The sequence below is a fragment of the Mobula birostris genome, chromosome 6 (assembly GCF_030028105.1).
Source record: "Mobula birostris isolate sMobBir1 chromosome 6, sMobBir1.hap1, whole genome shotgun sequence".
NCBI lineage: Eukaryota > Metazoa > Chordata > Chondrichthyes > Myliobatiformes > Myliobatidae > Mobula > Mobula birostris.
Genome location: NC_092375.1, coordinates 117,825,668 through 117,843,542, shown reverse-complemented (window position 1 = coordinate 117,843,542; position 17,875 = coordinate 117,825,668). Strand labels below are relative to the sequence as shown.

Genomic DNA, 17,875 nt, shown 5'->3' with positions numbered 1-17,875 from the left:
CTCACTCTTCCTTCAGTTAGTCCTGACGAAGGGTCTCGGCCTGAAACGTCGACTGTACCTCTTGCTAGAGATGCTGCCTGGCCTGCTGCGTTCACCAGCAACTTTGATGTGTGTTAAATTCTCACAACCTGTTATTTAGTTGATGTTCTTTCTACAGAGACCCAATACACACATTAACTTTGAACTCTCAGTTTAGCAGAGATGGGTCTGCATTGGTCAGTGTAGGTGGCAGCAAAATGGCCACTTCCATGTTCTACATAGAAAATAGGTGCAGGAGTAGGCCATTCGGCCCTTTGAGCCTGCACCGCCATTTTTTATGATCATGGCTGATCATCCAACTCAGAACCCTGAACCAGCCTTCCCTCCATACCCCCTGATTCTGTGACACTACTTAGCCCACGGAATCCAGGCCAGAACAAACCAGTCAGGATAGCCAGGTTTGATCACAGGAACCCCTTTTCTCCCCCCAACGCTGCCTCTTGGTCTCTGATTATTTCAGCCAGGAGATTATTTCCCTTTCATGTTAAATACTATTCTAATTTGAACATATCCTCTTCACTTCGTGTCTCAGCTTACTGTACTTGCCTGATTCTTGCTTGAAGAATTCAACTGATTAGACAATGAACACTCCCTTCCTATTTTATCATTCACCAACTTCCTCATTACTTCAGCAGCCCTGATTCACCTTCCCTGTCTGAGAAACCCCAGCCCAGTTCACCCACCTTCCCCGTCTGTGGCACCCCTGCCCGGTTCTCCCACCTTCCCCGTCTGTGGAACCCCAGCCTGGTTCTCCCACCTTCCCTGCCTGAGAAACCCCAGCCCGGTTCTCCCACCTTCCCTGCCTGAGAAACCCCAGCCCGGTTCTCCCACCTTCCCTGCCTGAGAAACCCCAGCCCGGTTCTCCCACCTTCCCCGTCTGTGAAACCCCAGCCCGGTTCTCCCACCTTCCCTGCCTGAGAAACCCCAGCCCGGTTCTCCCACCTTCCCCGTCTGTGAAACCCCAGCCCGGTTCTCCCACCTTCCCTGCCTGAGAAACCCCAGCCCGGTTCTCCCACCTTCCCCGTCTGTGAAACCCCAGCCCGGTTCTCCCACCTTCCCCATCTGACAAACCCCAGCCCCGTTTCCCACCTTCCCCGTCTGTGGAACCCCAGCCCAGTTCTCCCACCTTCCCCGTCGGTGGAACCCCAGCCCAGTTCTCCCACCTTCCCCATCTGTGGAACCCCAGCCCGGTTCTCCCACCTTCCCCATCTGAGAAACCCCAGCCCGGTTTCCCACCTTCCCCGTCTGAGAAACCCCAGCCCCGTTTCCCACCTTCCCCGTCTATGGAACCCCAGCCCGGTTTCCCACCTTCCCCATCTGTGGAACCCCAGCCCCATTTCCCACCTTCCCTGTCTGAGAAACCCCACCCCGGTTCTCCCACCTTCCTTGCCTGAGAAACCCCGGCCCGGTTCTCCCACCTTCCAAAGCAAACTGCTGGAGGAACTCAGCAAGCCAAGCAGCATCTCTGGAGGTAAATGAATGTTCTTTGTTCTGCATGGAGATCCTGCATTATGTCTGAACCTGAAATATCAACTATCCCTTCATCATTATAGAGCCACTAAGTTCCTCCAGGAGTTTGTTTTCTGTATCTCCATCTGAAACACCACCAGATTGGTAACCTAATATCCCCTCATAGCTCTTCTGATTTCATCCTATTTCATCTGGCTTGATTGCTCTCATTCCATTAAAACAAGTCCTCTTGCCAGTTTTCAGCTTTCCTTGCCTGCCTCCATTGATAACTGAATCCTACAATATCATCTCTCTCAGCCAGATGTTTCACCTGGTCAACCCTGGTCCCCATGATCAAATCCTGTTTAGGTGGGCCAAAATCACACAGGTCAAAGGAGCTCTCCTAAACACACTTCAGGATTCTTCTTTGTCCTTTAACATTGTCCCAATCAGTATTTGGGTAATTAAAATCTCCCAATATCTCCTCACTTTGGTTCTTGCACATTTAAAAGGCCCTATAAATTTGCTCTTCTGTCTTTGGAAACCTACAAGATTCCATCATACCTCTTAATTCTAAACTTTAACCCAACAGATTCTATCCTTACTTTCTTTTCAAAATTAAAACATCTTCCTTAATCAGGAATGGATAGAGTGGACATCCAACAACTCTTCCCCCCAGTGGAATGGCTAATACCAGAGGGAAATAATTTAAAGTGATTGAAGGAAAGTATCGAAGGAATGTTAAGGGTAGGTTATTTATATATTTTTTTTTAGACACAGAGAGCGATGGGTGTGCGGAATGCACTGCCAAGAGTGGTGGTAGTGGCAGATAAGATTTTGATGATGAATATTTAAGCCACTTTTCGATAGTAACATGGATGGAAGAAAAAAATGGAGAGCTGTGTAGGAGGGAAGGGTTGGACTGATCTCGGAGTAGGTTAAAGGTCAGCACAATATCATACTGTACTGTCTGATGTTCTATGTTAGTACTCCCACCCCATATTCACTTTAGCCTTTCCTGGGGCTACACCACCTGGAAGACTTTCCTACATAAGATCAGGTCTCCATCAACCTGGAGAAGATACAGCAGTTAGTGTAGTAGGAAATGTACCTCCCATCTTCATCCACTGGGTGTTGCACTGTAGGGAAAGAAAGAAAAATCAATCAGCTTCTTGAAAGCAGTGACTGACTCCTAGCACACAGATTACAATGCTGGAATGAGAGAGCACAAGTGCACTCACTGTTCAAAAGTAAACTTATTATCAAACTATGTATCTGTCACCATATACCACACAGATTCATTTTCTTGCAGGCATTCACAGTAGAACATATAAATAGAATCAATGAAAAACTACACACAAGCAAAGACCGACAAATAACCAATGTGCTAAAGACAATTTGTGTAAATACAATACATAAACAAATAAACACTGAGAACACAAGTCCTTGAAAATGAGTCCATAGGTTGTGGAATCAGTTCAGAGTTGGGGTGAGTGAAGTTATCCACGCTGGTTCAGGAATCTGATGGTTGAAAGATAACAACTGTTCCTGAAACCGGCGGTGTGTCCCCTGAGGCTCCAGTGCCTTCCTCCTGCTGGCAGCAGCCAGGAGAGAGCACGGCCTGGATGGTGGGGGTCCTTGATGATGGATGCTGCTTTCTTGTGGCAGTGGTCCTTGTAGGTGGGCAGAGGGAAGGCAACACTGCCTGAGCAGAGGGAGGCTGCTGAGGGCAGTTTGGGTAAGAAAGGAGGCGACAGGGCTGAAAGAGGATATCAGGACTAAAGAGGTGATAGTGTGTTGGAACCAAGGTTCAAAAGGGTGATGAAAAGTAACAGAGGTACAACTAGCTTACAGCAGGATTCAGAGCACAGATAGACTTACCCATGATGTGGTCCCACAGACCGCTCTTCCAATGATCCAGCAGCACAATTCCCAGCAATGACAAACTGATCAGGAAGACAGGGCGGAGTGAAGTGGAGGAGAATAACCTGTTCAGAAACGCTGTGTTCAGTACTGATCACCACAAAGAAATGAAGAACTCCTCACTATCACCCAAACCAGGTAACAACTTCACCTCCACAATCACAACTTCCCTCCACACCCCCGGCTCAACTCTTCCAAGTCCTCACCCTTCCTCAACTTCTCCCATAGAATTGGGGAGCGGAGTATTAATAATCATGGAATTTCGTAACACAGAAGAAGCTCAAGATCAAAACTTTGAAGGATCTCTTAACTAATTCCGCTTCTTCCCCCTAGCCAGCTGCATCATGACTTGGCATGACAACTGCTCTGCATGTGACCGCAAAAAAAAACTCAGAGCATCGAGGACACAGTTGGCACAACACAGCAACCCACCTTCTCTTCGTGGACTCTGTCTGCACTTCTCACCGCCTCAGTAAAGCAGACCCCAACCCACCCCAGACTTTCTTCTCCCCCCTCCCATCAGGCAGAAGATAGAAAAGCCTGAAAGCTCAAGGAGAGATTCTACCCTGCTGTTCCCTAGTACAATAAGATGGACTCTTGGCTTCACAATGTATGCAAGATGAGCCTTTCACCGCTTCTCGGTACCAATTCCAATTGGGAACAATGAGGAAATACAAAATCCCTAAGTCTCACTGTTACATCATGAAGCACATTAAAGGAGTTAGTTCAATATGATCTGTCTATAATAAATTTGTGCAAAGACTGACTAAAACAGAACAATCACGATAGATTCCTGAAAAGCACTGGTAAGGCTCGGGTGGAGATCTGGTGCTACACCAAGGGTCAACACAGGCTCTTTCCACAATATAAATTAACTATAAAAGGCAGGTGTACAATGCCTTTAAAACATTAGAAGATTTCAGCTATAATAGACTGGGTTTAAGGACGGACATAAATGGCATCTTAACGTTCCTGGTTACTGAGACTACAGATAACGTACAAACAAGAGCTTTCACTCCGCACGCCAGCTCTATTGAAAAATAGGTTGCAAAGGATTAACGCGGAGGGGGTACCGTCGGTTTACCGCGGCATCTTCACCGGACATCGCCCGGGTTAATCCAAGTACTGTATGTATAACGGGGAACAGTGCTGACGGCGCGGGCTGTTTGTCGCCGGTACCGAGTCACAGCCGGCAGGGAGACGAGAGGGGTGGGGTGGGCTGGTGGTTTCCGTCGCTGAGGAAGGGCGGGGCGGGGCGGGGTGGGGTGGGGTGGGGTGGGGTGGGGCGGGGCGGGGGTCACATAGATTGAGAGAGGCTGTATGGAGCGAGAGGTCACCGCCGATGAGGGGCTGGTGGGTGGGTGGGTGAGTGGCTGGCTGCAGGAGGGGGTCTCGGCAGGTGGGGTTAGGTGTGCTGGGAAGGGTGGGGGACCGGCCGGTGGAGAGGTTGTGTGATAGGGGGTGGGGAGAGGGTCTGTATGCGGTGGTGGGGCGGGCTGGGACAGGAGGGTCTGCGTGGGGAGAGGCGGGCTTTGACAGGAGGGTCGGGATGGGACAGAAGGGGCTGCATGGGGAGAGGCGGGCTGGGACAGGAGGGGCTGCATGGGGAGAGGCGGGCTGGGACAGGAGGGGCTGTATGCGGTGGAGGGTCGGGCTGGGACAGGAGGGGCTGCATGGGGAGAGGCGGGCTGGGACAGGAGGGGCTGTATGCGGTGGTGGGGCGGGCTAGGACAGGAGGGTCTGCGTGGGGAGAGGCGGGCTTTGACAGGAGGGTCGGGATGGGACAGAAGGGGCTGCATGGGGAGAGGCGGGCTGGGACAGGAGGGGCTGTATGCGGTGGTGGGTCGGGCTGGGACAGAAGGGGCTGCATGGGGAGAGGCGGGCTGGGACAGGAGGGGCTGTATGCAGTGGTGGGGCGGGCTGGGACAGCAGGGTCTGCGTGGGGAGGGTCGGGCTGGGACAGCAGGGGCTGTATGCGGTGGTGGGGCGGGCTGGGACAGGAGGGTCTGCGTGGGGAGAGGCGGGCTGGGACAGCAGGGTCTGCGTGGGGAGGGTCGGGTCGGGCTGGGACAGGAGGGGCTGTATGCGGTGGTGGGGCGGGCTGGGACAGCAGGGTCTGCGTGGGGAGGGTCGGGCTGGGACAGCAGGGGCTGTATGCGGTGGTGGGGCGGGCTGGGACAGCAGGGGCTGTATGCGGTGGTGAGGCGGGCTGGGACAGGAGGGGCTGCGTGGGGAGAGGCGGGCTGGGACAGGAGGGGCTGTATGCGGTGGTGGGGCGGGCTGGGACAGGAGGGTCTGCGTGGGGAGGGTCGGGCTGGGACAGGAGGGGCTGTATGGGGAGAGGCGGGCTGGGACAGGAGGGGCTGTATGGGGAGAGGCGGGCTGGGACAGGAGGGGCTGTATGGGGAGAGGCGGGCTGGGACAGGAGGGGCTGTATGCGGTGGTGGGGCGGGCTGGGACAGGAGGGTCTGCGTGGGGAGAGGCGGGCTGGGACAGGAGCGGCTGTATGCGGTCGCTGGGAAAGGTGAGCCGGTACTTTACCAGAAAACTCCGCTCAGGCCGAGCAACATGAGGACGCTGTGTGCCGGCCGCTCCCACACCAAGAGGCTCTGCAACAGCAGCAGCCCGGGCTCGCACTGAGCCAGCAACCGGCCAAGCCGGGCCTCGGTCCGCTGCAGATCGCCGCTGTCCTCGGATCCCGGAACCGCCTCTCCCCCAGGGTGACTCGATTCCGGCGTCGCCTCGTCCTCGCGGATAGGGACGGGGCTCGGAGCCGCCTCTTCTACCCTGGGAACCGGGATCTGAGCCGGTGCTGCCTCTCCCCCGGGGCCCGGCCACTCGCCCTCAGCCGTCGCCATCTTTTGTTGTTGTTGTTGTTGATGATGCGTCACTAACCGGAACGTTCGTCATAAAGAGGGATGGTACTTCCGCAATCGTAACCAGGAAGTGAGAACTTAGAACAATACTGCCTTGTGCAGAATGTTTAACCTGCTGCAAGAGTAATCTAACTCTTCTCTCCGACATGACTTTCATCCACGTGCCTATCTAAGAGACCTTTAAACGTATCTAGTGTATCTGCCTCTGCCACCTCCCCTGGTAGCATATCCCATACTCTCACCACTCTGTAAAAACCCTACCTCTGTCATTCTTCCCCACCCCCCATACTTTCCGCCAATCAGCTTAAAATTATCCCCTCTTGTATTAGCCATTTCTGCCCTGGTAAAAGGTCTCTGGCTGTTCACCCAATCTATGCCTCATACCATCTTGCATACCTCCATCAAGTTGCCTCTTATCCTCCTCCACTCCAAAGAGAAAAGCACTAGATGCTCAAAGTGTCTTCATGCTCCCTAGTCCAGGCAGCATCCTATTAAATCTCGTCTCACCCTCTCTAAAGCTTCCAATCTTTCTTATAATGAGGTGCCCAGAACTGAACACAATATTCCAAATGTGGTCCAATCAGGTTTTTATGGAGCTGTAACATTACCTTGGGGCTCTTGAACCCAATTCTCTGACTAACAAAAGCCAACACACCATACACCTTCTTAACCACTCTATCAATTGTAAAGGGATCTATGAACTTGGACCCCAAGATCACACTATTCTTCCGCACTGATAGGAATTCTGCCATGAACCCTGTACTCAATTTTCAAATTCGATCTTCCAAAGTGTATAACTTCATACTTGTCCAGCTTAAACTCTACCTGCCACTTCTCAGCTCAGTGCTCTATCCCATCAATGCCCCAGTGTAACCTATGACAACCTTCTACAGGATCTAAATATTTATTATTATTTTAAAAAGAGAGCGGAGCCTTTTGCGCCTTTCGGCGGGCTTCAGTCATCACAAGCAGTGTCTTGTTTTGAGGTGAGCCAGTGCGAGATTTAAAAAGAGAGCAGGGCCTTTCAGGACTTTTCAGTGCATTTCAGTCATAGATTTTTTTTGGGCAATTGGCAAAGGCCAATAAAAATAAGTTAGGTTTAAGCAGGGTGGCTACTGTCTGAGTGCACCAGTATTAGAGTGGGAGGTTTGAGGCTTTAGTTCAGGAGGCTTAAGTAAGTTTCTGGCAAGTTTCTTTCTTGGTCTGTTAGTGCAGCGAGAATGAGTCCAGGGTCAATGGTGTGTTCTTTTAGATTATGAGGACACTCAGTCCTCATTTATTGTCATTTAGAAACGCATGCATTAAAAAATGATACAACATTCCTCCAGAATGATATCACAAGAAAAGCACAGGACAAACTAAGACTAAAACTTACAAAACCACATAATTATAACATATAGTTACAACAGTGCAAACCAATACCATAATTTGATAAAGAGCAGACCATGAGCACGGTAAAAAAAAGTCTCAAAGTCCCGATAGCCTCTTCATCTCACGCAGACGGTAGAAGGGAGAAACTCTCCCTGCCATGAACCTCCAAGTGCCGCAAACTTGCTGATGCAGCACCATTGGAAACTCCCGACCGCAGCGGACTCTGAGTCCAATCAAAAACTTCGAGCCTCCAACCAGCCCCTCCGACACAGCCTCTCCGAGCACCATCCTCTGCCGAGCACTTCGATCCCACCCCAGCCGCCGAGAAACAAGCAAAGCCGAGGACTCGGGGCCTTCCCCTCCGGAGATTCTGGATCACACAGTAGCAGCAGCAGCGAAGCAGGCATTTCAGAAGTTTCACCAGATGTTCCTCCGTGCTCTCATGTCCATCTCCATCAAATCAGGATTGTGCACGGCACCCTGCTTGACAAATAACAGACATCACCACCGGAGTGGCTGCTGGGAGCTGCATCGCGTCGCCATCTTCTCCTCCCTCCTTTATGTTAGATGTGGATATTCCTGGAGACCTCCAGTCTCCACGATAACTATATTTGCATGAGGTGTATCCAGATCCAGCTCCTTGCAGATCGCGTTAGGGAACTGGAGCTAGAGCTGGATGACCTACATCTAACGTCGGAAAATGAGGAAGAGACGGTTAAGGTCGACAGTGAGGTGGTCACCCCGAAGCTGCAGGAGGCAGATAGAAACATAGAAACATAGAAAATAAGTGCAGGAGTAGGCCATTCGGCCCTTTGAGCCTGCACCACCATTTATTATGATCATGGCTGATCATCCAACTCAGAACCCCGCCCCAGCCTTCCCTCCATACCCCCTGACCCCCGTAGCCACAAGGGCCATATCTAACTCCCTCTTAAATATAACCAATGAACTGGCCTCAACTGTTTCCTGTGGCAGAGAATTCCACAGATTCACCACTCTCTGTGTGAAGAAGTTTTTCCTAATCTCGGTCCTAAAAGGCTTCCCCTCTATCCTCAAACTGTGGCCCCTTGTTCTGGACTTCCCCAACATCGGGAACAATCTTCCTGCATCTAGCCTGTCCAATCCCTTTAGGATCTTATACGTTTCAATCAGATCCCCCCCTCAATCTTCTAAATTCCAACGAGTACAAGCCTAGTTCATCCAGTCTTTCTTCATATGAAAGTCCTGCCATCCCAGGAATCAATCTGGTGAACCTTCTTTGTACTCCCTCTATGGCAAGGATGTCTTTCCTCAGATTAGGGGACCAAAACTGCACACAATACTCCAGGTGTGGTCTCACCAAGGCCTTGTACAACTGCAGTAGTACCTCCCTGCTCCTGTACTCGAATCCTCTCACTATAAATGCCAGCATACCATTCGCCTTTTTCACTGCCTGCTGTACCTGCATGCCCACTTTCAATGACTGGTGTATAATGACACCCAGGTCTCGTTGCACCTCCCCTTTTCCTAATCGGCCATTCAGATAATAATCTGTTTTCCTATTTTTGCCACCAAAGTGGATAACTTCACATTTATCCACATTAAATTGCATCTGCCATGAATTTGCCCACTCACCCAACCTATCCAAGTCACTCTGCATCCTCTTAGCATCCTCCTCACAGCTAACACTGCCACCCAGCTTCGTGTCATCCGCAAACTTGGAGATGCTGCATTTAATTCCCTCATCCAAGTCATTAATATATATTGTAAACAACTGGGGTCCCAGCACTGAGCCTTGCGGTACCCCACTAGTCACCGCCTGCCATTCTGAAAAGGTCCCGTTTATTCCCACTCTTTGCTTCCTGTCTGCTAACCAACTCTCCACCCACACCAATACCTTACCCCCAATACCGTGTGCTTTAAGTTTGCACACTAATCTCCTGTGTGGGACCTTGTCAAAAGCCTTCTGAAAATCCAAATATACCACATCCACTGGTTCTCCCCTATCCACTCTACTAGTTACATCCTCAAAAAATTCTATGAGATTCGTCAGACATGATTTTCCTTTCACAAATCCATGCTGACTTTGTCCGATCATTTCACCGCTTTCCAAATGTGCTGTTATCACATCCTTGATAACTAACTCCAGCAGTTTCCTCACCACCGACGTTAGGCTAACTGGTCTATAATTCCCCGGTTTCTCTCTCCCTCCTTTTTTAAAAAGTGGAGTTACATTAGCCACCCTCCAATCCTCAGGAACTAGTCCAGAATCTAACAAGTTTTGAAAAATTATCACTAATGCATCCACTATTTCTTGGGCTACTTCCTTAAGCACCCTGGGATGCAGACCATCTGGCCCTGGGGATTTATCTGCCTTCAATCCCTTCAATTTACCTAACACCACTTCCCTACTAACATGTATTTCACTCAGTTCCTCCATCTCACTGGACCCTCTGTCCCCTACTATTTCTGGAAGATTATTTATGTCCTCCTTAGTGAAGACAGAACCAAAGTAATTATTCAATTGGTCTGCCATGTCCTTGCTCCCCGTAATCAATTCACCTGTTTCTGTCTGTAGGGGACCTACATTTGTCTTTACCAGTCTTTTCCTTTTTACATATCTATAAAAGCTTTTACAGTCCGTTTTTATGTTCCCTGCCAGTTTTCTCTCATAATCTTTTTTCCCCTTCCTAATTAAGCCCTTTGTCCTCCTCTGCTGAACTCTGAATTTCTCCCAGTCCTCAGGTGAGCCACTTTCTCTGGCTAATTTGTATGCTTCTTCTTTGGAATTGATACTATCCCTAATTTCTCTTGTCAGCCACGGGTGCACTACCTTCCTTGATTTATTCTTTTGCCAAACTGGGATGAACAATTGTTGTAGTTCATCCATGCGATCTTTAAATGCTTGCCATTGCATATCCACCGTCAATCCTTTAAGTGTCATTTGCCAGTCTATTTTAGCTAATTCACGTCTCATACCTTCAAAGTTACCCCTCTTTAAGTTCAGAACCTTTGCTTCTGAATTAACCATGTCACTCTCCATCTTAATGAAGAATTCCTCCATATTATGGTCACTCTTACCCAAGGGGCCTCTCACGACAAGATCGCTAATTAACCCTTCCTCATTGCTCAAAACCCAGTCCAGAATAGCCTGCTCTCTAGTTGGTTCCTCGACACGTTGGTTCAAAAAACCATCCCGCATACATTCCAAGAAATCCTCTTCCTCAGCACCCTTACCAATTTGGTTCACCCAATCTACATGTAGATTGAAGTCACCCATTATAACTGCTGTTCCTTTATTGCACACATTTCTAATTTCCTGTTTAATACCATCTCCGACCTCACTACTACTGTTAGGTGGCCTGTACACAACTCCCATCAGCGTCTTCTGCCCCTTAGTGTTACGCAGCTCTACCCATATCGATTCCACATCTTCCCGGCTTATGTCCTTCCTTTCTATTGCGTTAATCTCTTCTTTAACCAGCAACGCCACCCCACCTCCCCTTCCTTCATGTCTATCCCTCCTGAATATTGAATATCCCTGAACGTTGAGCTCCCATCCCTGGTCACCCTGGAGCCATGTCTCTGTGATCCCAACTATATCATAATCATTAATAACAATCTGCACTTTCAATTCATCCACCTTATTACGAATGCTCCTTGCATTGACACACAAAGCCTTCAGGCGCTCTTTTACAACTCTCTTAGCCCTTATACAATTATGCTGAAAAGTGGCCCTTTTTAATGCTTGCCCTGGATTTGTCGGCCTGCCACTTTTACTTTTCTCCATAGTACTTTTAGTTCCTACCCTCACTTTACACCCCTCTGTCTCTCTGCACTGGTTCCCATCCCCCTGTAGTGAACTAACCTCCTCACGCCTAGCCTCTTTAATTTGATTCCCACCCCCCCAACCATTCTAGTTTAAAGTCACCTCAGTAGCCCCCGCTAATCTCCCTGCCAGGTGACTGTCAGGAATAGGCAGACAATGCTGAGTACTCCTGCAGCTGGTCCCCTCCATAATAAGTATACCGTACCACTTTGGTTACTGTTGGGCGTTTGATCTATCGGGGAAAGCTTTGGTGACCAGGTCTCTGGCATTGAGTTTGGCTCTGAGGCTTAGGAGGAAAGGGGGAGGGGAGAAGAGGAATGCAGTGGTGATAAGAGATTCAGTAGTTAGAGGAGCAGGCAGGACGTGAACGAGAGATCTGGATGGCACGTTCCCTGGCACCTGAGATGTACTGGATCAGGTCCACAGCATTCTCAGGAGGGAGGGAGAACAGCTGGAAGTCAAGGCACGTATTGATTTAGGAAGAAAAAGGGGGTGACATCCTGAAGAGACAATATAGGGAGCTTGGTAGGAAGCTGAACCTCCAGGGTAGTAATCTCTGGATTCCGCTTGTGCCACACACCAGTGAGGATAAGAATAGGATGATTTGGCAGATGAAGTTATGGCGCCCAACGGCAGCTCCTTTGCTTGCATCTTTGAAAACAGTTCTTTGTATGTGTTTTTATTATTATTATCCTAAATCAACACGAGTACATCGAAGTAGGCAACACTTACAATGTCTCAAGAAAAGAAAACATTGTTTTAAAGATTGGAAAAATGAAAAAAAAGCCCTACTAAAAAAAATGAAAAACCCTACTAAAGCAAAGGAAAGTGAGGGAAGAAAAAGCCATTAGGTGTTCAACCCTGGAGCCATGCGTCATACAAAAAGTTTCTAAAGGTAAACATCAAACCACCAGCAAGAAAAAATGTACCAAAAATTTACAATTAGATCGTGGAGGAAATCTATCAATTAACTCAAATGATAGTAACGTGCAAATGAACCCCATCTTTTCTCAAAATCAAACATAGTTTCAAAGGTTCGACTTCTAATTTTCTCCAAACTAAGACATAGCATCACTTGAGAGAACCATTGTGACAAAGTGGGAGCTGATGTATCCTTCCACTTCAACAAAATGGCCCTCCTAGTTATCAATGTAACAAATGCAATAACATGTTGGTCAGACACAGAGATACCACGGATATTTTGAGGAATTATTCCAAAAAGCACAGTTAATTTGTCAGGCTGTAAATTAATTTTAAGTGCATTAGAAATTGTAGAAAAAACTGACTTCCAGAACTGTCCCAGTATAGAACAAGACCAAAACGTGTGTCAGTGTAGCTGTCTCAGTTTTACATCTATCACAATAACTATCAACATTAGGAAACATCTTAGACAATTTCTCCTTTGTCAAATAGTAACGATGTACAGTTTAAAATTGAAAACAGTTCTATATCTTACCCGGAACTTTCATCAGCAAGAGTAAATGATGCACGACCAAACACAATCTTAATGTGGACAAATTTGATATCCAACTTAAAAGAGCTTTTGTTAAAATAGGAATGCTTTGTCTGTGTGTGCACTATTATTCAGTTGGTTGGTGGAGGGGAGAGGGGTAAGGGGGAGAGAGGGGTGGAGGGGGGATGGTGATGAAGGTTGGGGTGGCTGGGTTAAACAGTCAAAATGCAATTGGCAATTGATTGTATTGAATATAATTTGTTGGTGTTGCAATAAAAAATAGTAAAAAAAAGAAAACAGTTCTATTTCCATCTTTAATATCTCTACTTTTCCCCTTCAGGGTTCTTTTGAAGACCCTAACCTGGAGTTACACGCTGACTACGGTTCTTTGCGGGCATGGGACTCGCTCTTGGGGTTCCACAATCAGCCGCTATTCGGCATGCCAAAGGCTCAGCCTAAGATTTCGGCACGGATTCAGAAGCCTGGGATCTCGAGGAACTGGAGACGGGCGAGTCAAGGGCTGGTGTTGCCACAGGAGACCCGTGTGTTGTTGGGGGAGTCGGAACATCTGCTGTGTGCCTGGGCACCCGGGATCCTTGTGATCTTCAGGTAGAGCTCGAAAAAAGCCACATAATGGACTTTTAACATCGTAAACTAGCGAGTTGTTTGTTATCTCTCCCCGCTTGTTGGAAAATGGAGTCATCTCTTTCTCCCTTATTAGGTTGAATTATCGGCTGAACAATATAGTCTTTGGGGTAACTGCAAGTCTGTTGCTTTGCTCACGCTTGAGTGCTGGTAGCGGGTGTGCTTTATTTTTGCCGGTGGGGAGAGGGGGATTGTTGCTCGCTGCTGCTTACATGCGGGAGGAAGGGGAGCTGTGGGGGGGACTTTGGGGTTCTAACATTTAACTGTCGTTCATTCTTGGGGCACTCCTCTGTTTACGTGGATGCTTATGAAGAAAAGCATTTCAGGGTGTCTATTGTATACATTTCTCTGACATGAAATTGTACCTTTGAAACCTTTGAATGAGTGGCTGAGATAGTGGTGCAGGGGGCAGGATTTCAGATTTCTGGATCATTGGGATCTTGCCTGGAGAAGGTACGATTAAAAGACAGGTTACACCTGAACCCAAGGGGGACCGATATCCCTGTGAGCAGGTTTGCTCAAGCTGTTGGGTAGGTTTAACTAGTTTAGCAGGAGAATGGAAAATAGACTGAGAGCGCAGAGGACGGGGCAATTCCTGTACAGGTTGATGCAGTGTGTAGAGAGTCTGGTTAAGGTGAGAGGGGAAACACTGGAAAAGGACCTGAGGGGGCAACTTTTTCACACCGTCAGTGATCTGCACACGGTCTTCGTCAGTCAGGGGACTGAGTTCAAGAACCACAAGGTAATGATGCAGCTCCATAAGATCCTGGTTAGAAGTATTGTACTGTGCTCAGCATTCCTCATTATAGGAAGGATTTGAAAGCTCTGGAGAGGGTGCAGACAAGATTGACCAGGATGCTGTTTGGATTAGAGAGCATGTTTTATGAAGATAATTTGAGCGAGCTGGGGCTTTTCTCTTTGGAGTGAAGAAGGATTGGAGGCGTCTTGATAGAGGCGTATAAGTTGATAAGAGGCATAGTGGGCAGCCAGTGATTTTTTTCCCAGGGTGGAAATGGTTAATTCAAAGTTCAATGTAAATTTATTATCAAAGTAGATTTATGTCACCATATACAACCCTGAGATTCATTTTCTTGCGGCATATCTCAGTAAATCCAAGAAATGGAATAGAATCAATGATAGACTGCACCTGACAGGACAGACAACCAGCATGCGAAAGACAACAAAATGTGACAATACAGAAGAAAAATAATAATAATAATATCGAGAACATGAGATGAAGAGTCCTTGAAAGTGAGTCCATAGGTTTTAGGAACAGCTCAGTGACCGGGTGAGTGAAATTATCTCCTCTGGTTCAAGAGCCTGATGGCTAAGAAGTAGTAACTGTTCCTGAACCTGGAGGTGTGAGTCCTGAGGCTCCTGTATCTCCTTCCTGACGGCAGCAGTGAGAAGAGAGCATGGCCTGGAAGGTGGGGGTCCCTGATGATGGATGCTGCTTCCCTGTGACAGTGCTCCATGTACGTATACTCAGCGGGGAGGGCTTTACCCCTGATACCCACGACTGTTTGTACAAGGGCACTGGTGTTTCCATACCAGGCCGTGATGCAGTCAGTCAATGTACTCTCCACCACACATCTGTAGAAGTTTGTCAAAATTTTAGATGTCACGCCATATCCTTGCAAACTTCTAAGGAAGTGGAGGCACTGCCGTGCTTTCTTCATAATTTCCCTTACGTACAGGGCTCAGGACAGCTCCTCTGAAATGCCAACACTGAGGAATTTAAAGCTGCTGGCCCTCTCCACCTCTGATCTCCTGATGAGGACTGGCTCGTGGACCTCCGCTTTCCTCCTCCTGAAGCCAATAGTCAGCCTCTTGCTCTTGCTGACATTGCGTGAGGGTTTGTTGATGTGGCACCACTCAGCTTTCCAATCTCCCTGCTACGTGATAATACATCTCCTCCTTTGATTTGGCCAAAGACGGTGGTGCCGCCAGCTTACTTAAATATGGCATTGGAGCTATGCCGAGCCTCCCAGTCATAAGTGTAAAGTGAGTAGAGCAGGGGGCGAAGCACACAGCCTTGTGGTGCACCTGTACTGATGGGGATTGTGAGGAGACGTTGTTGCCAATCCAAACTGACTGGCATCTGCAAATGAGGAAATTCAGGATCCAGTTGCACAAGGAGGTACTGAGGCCAAGGTCTTGAAGCTTATTGATTAGTTTGAAGAGTCAAGGGGGCATAACTTTAAGCTGATTGGAGGAAGGTATAGGGGAATGTCAGAGGTAAGTTTTTTTTACACAGGGAGTGGCGAGTGCTTGGAACACCCTGTCAGGCATGGTGGTTGAGGCAGATACTGTACATTAAGAACATTTAAGGAACTGGTTGATGGATAACAGCAAAATGGAGGGCTATGTGGGAAGGAAGGGTTAGATTAATCTTAGAGTAGCTTACAAGGTCTGCACAACCCTGTGGGCTGAAGAGTCTGTGTCTGATGTCCTCTCTCGAGTGTGGCGACCAGAACTCTCACAATATTTCAACTTGGAAACATCCCCTGCATTACAAGTGGAGGTGAAGAGGATGTTTCCAATAGGACCAAAGGGCCCACTATCAGAGCAGAGGGATGTCCCTTTAGAACAGAGATGAGGACGAATTTCTTTATCCAAAGGGTGGAAAATCCGCAGAATTCATTGCCACAGTCGGCTGTGAAGTGCAAGTCATTGGGTATATTTGAAGTGGAGGTTGATGGGTTCTTGATTAGTAAAGGCATCAAAGCTTACGGGGAGAAGGCAGGCAAATGCATTTGAGAGGGAAAATAAATCACCCTCGATGGGCTGAATGGCTTAATTCTACTGTAACATCTTGGTCTAAGCGAGGTTTTGCAAAGTTGCAATATAACATTCTGGCTTTTGTATTTTATATCTGACATATGAAGACAAGCAAAGGCAGTACATCATTTGATTATCAATAAATAAATCAATTAAACAGATACAGTGATAGGAGATGCGTTACCCTGTGTGCGTATGTATGGTTTTGTCCAGGACTGATACATCCGTGGCTTTAACGTGTTCAGGAGCTGGGAGTCAGAGCTGTGGATGCAGTGAACCATCGCAGAGGGGGATGCCTGCCTGGACTTCTGCCCCGAGAGGCAGCCACCCCGTTTAGGTAAAAGACTTCAGAAAGTTTGTGGGGTCAGGAGACATGAGGGTCTGACAAGTTGATGCAAGGACGGTGAGGTAAGAAGGAGCCTCAGTCCCTGCGTTTGTTCAGTATTCCCGAGTTCACTTCAAGGATGGGTTTGTGGTGGGGGGGGGGGCGCAGGCAACATCACAGCTCAGGAAACCGTTCTATAGCACAGTGAAAGGGAAGGTCGGTGTGGTTAGGAAGGGTAGAGGCCCAAGACCCTGAGGCTATATTGCCCACTCAGTAGCAGTGTAAGGAGAGGCTGTGAAACAGGACAGGAGTGTGTTACTGCAGCTGTGGGTCCCTTCCAAGTGCCCTGTCATGAGCAACAACAAGCCAACGTTGCTGATTTGGCAGTGAAATGCCCTTATTTATCATAATATTAGAAACTAACACAAGGGTCCCCGTTCATTCCTCTCTAATCTCCTTCCTTGCCCATTAATGTGGAGGCGATATTTTCCCTGGTGTCTGAAACCAAGGGTTAGACTCTCAGTGGAGTTGGTCACTCAGGACAGAGTTGAGAAGAGATGTCTTCACATCAAATAGAAGATGGAATTCACTGCCCTAGATATGGATCATCGGCAGTCACAGGGGATCAGTTTAGTTTTGTGTAATGCTTGGCACAGTCATTGTGGGCCATTGGGCCTGCTCCTCTCTTGTAAGACCGTTAGACATAGGAGCAAAACTAGACCACTCGGCCTATTGGATCTGCTGCACCATTCTGTCATGGCTGATTTATTATCCCTCTCAACCCCATTCTTCTGCTTTCTCCCCATAATCTTTGATGCCCTCACTAACCGAGAACAAATCAACCTCTTCTTTAAATAGACCCAATGACCTGGCCTCCACAACCGTCTGTGGCAATGGATTCCACAGATTCACTACTCTCTGGCTAAAGAAATCCCTCCTCATCTCTGTTCTAAATGGACATCCCTCTATTCTGAGGCTGTGGCTACTTGTCACCCACTATAGGAAACATCCTCTCCTCATCCACTCAATCTAGGCCTTTCAATATTTGACAGGGTTCAGTGAGATCCACACGACACCACCCCACCCTCACCGCCATTCTTTAAAAATTCAGCAAGTATCGGCCCAGAGCCATCAAACACTCCTCATATGCTAGTCAACCCTTTCATTCCTGGAATCATTCTCATGAACATCATCTGGATCCTCTC

At 48.2% G+C, this 17,875-nt stretch overlaps 2 protein-coding genes across 2 annotated transcripts in view; both read right to left on the bottom strand.

The window, feature by feature from the left end:
- retreg2 (reticulophagy regulator family member 2) overlaps positions 1–6,292 on the bottom strand; it is a 37,632-nt gene extending 31,340 nt beyond the window's left edge. The window contains exons 1-3 of the mRNA XM_072261128.1: positions 5,953–6,292; positions 3,370–3,476; positions 2,600–2,627 (exon numbers count right to left, since the gene is read on the bottom strand). Coding sequence (XP_072117229.1) covers positions 2,600–2,627; positions 3,370–3,476; positions 5,953–6,269 — 452 coding nt within the window. The 5' untranslated portion in view covers positions 6,270–6,292. The remainder of the gene's footprint in view (positions 1–2,599; positions 2,628–3,369; positions 3,477–5,952) is intronic.
- Positions 1–17,875, bottom strand: part of tmem169b (transmembrane protein 169b) — a 462,028-nt gene that overhangs the window by 282,970 nt on the left and 161,183 nt on the right. The window lies entirely within an intron of this gene.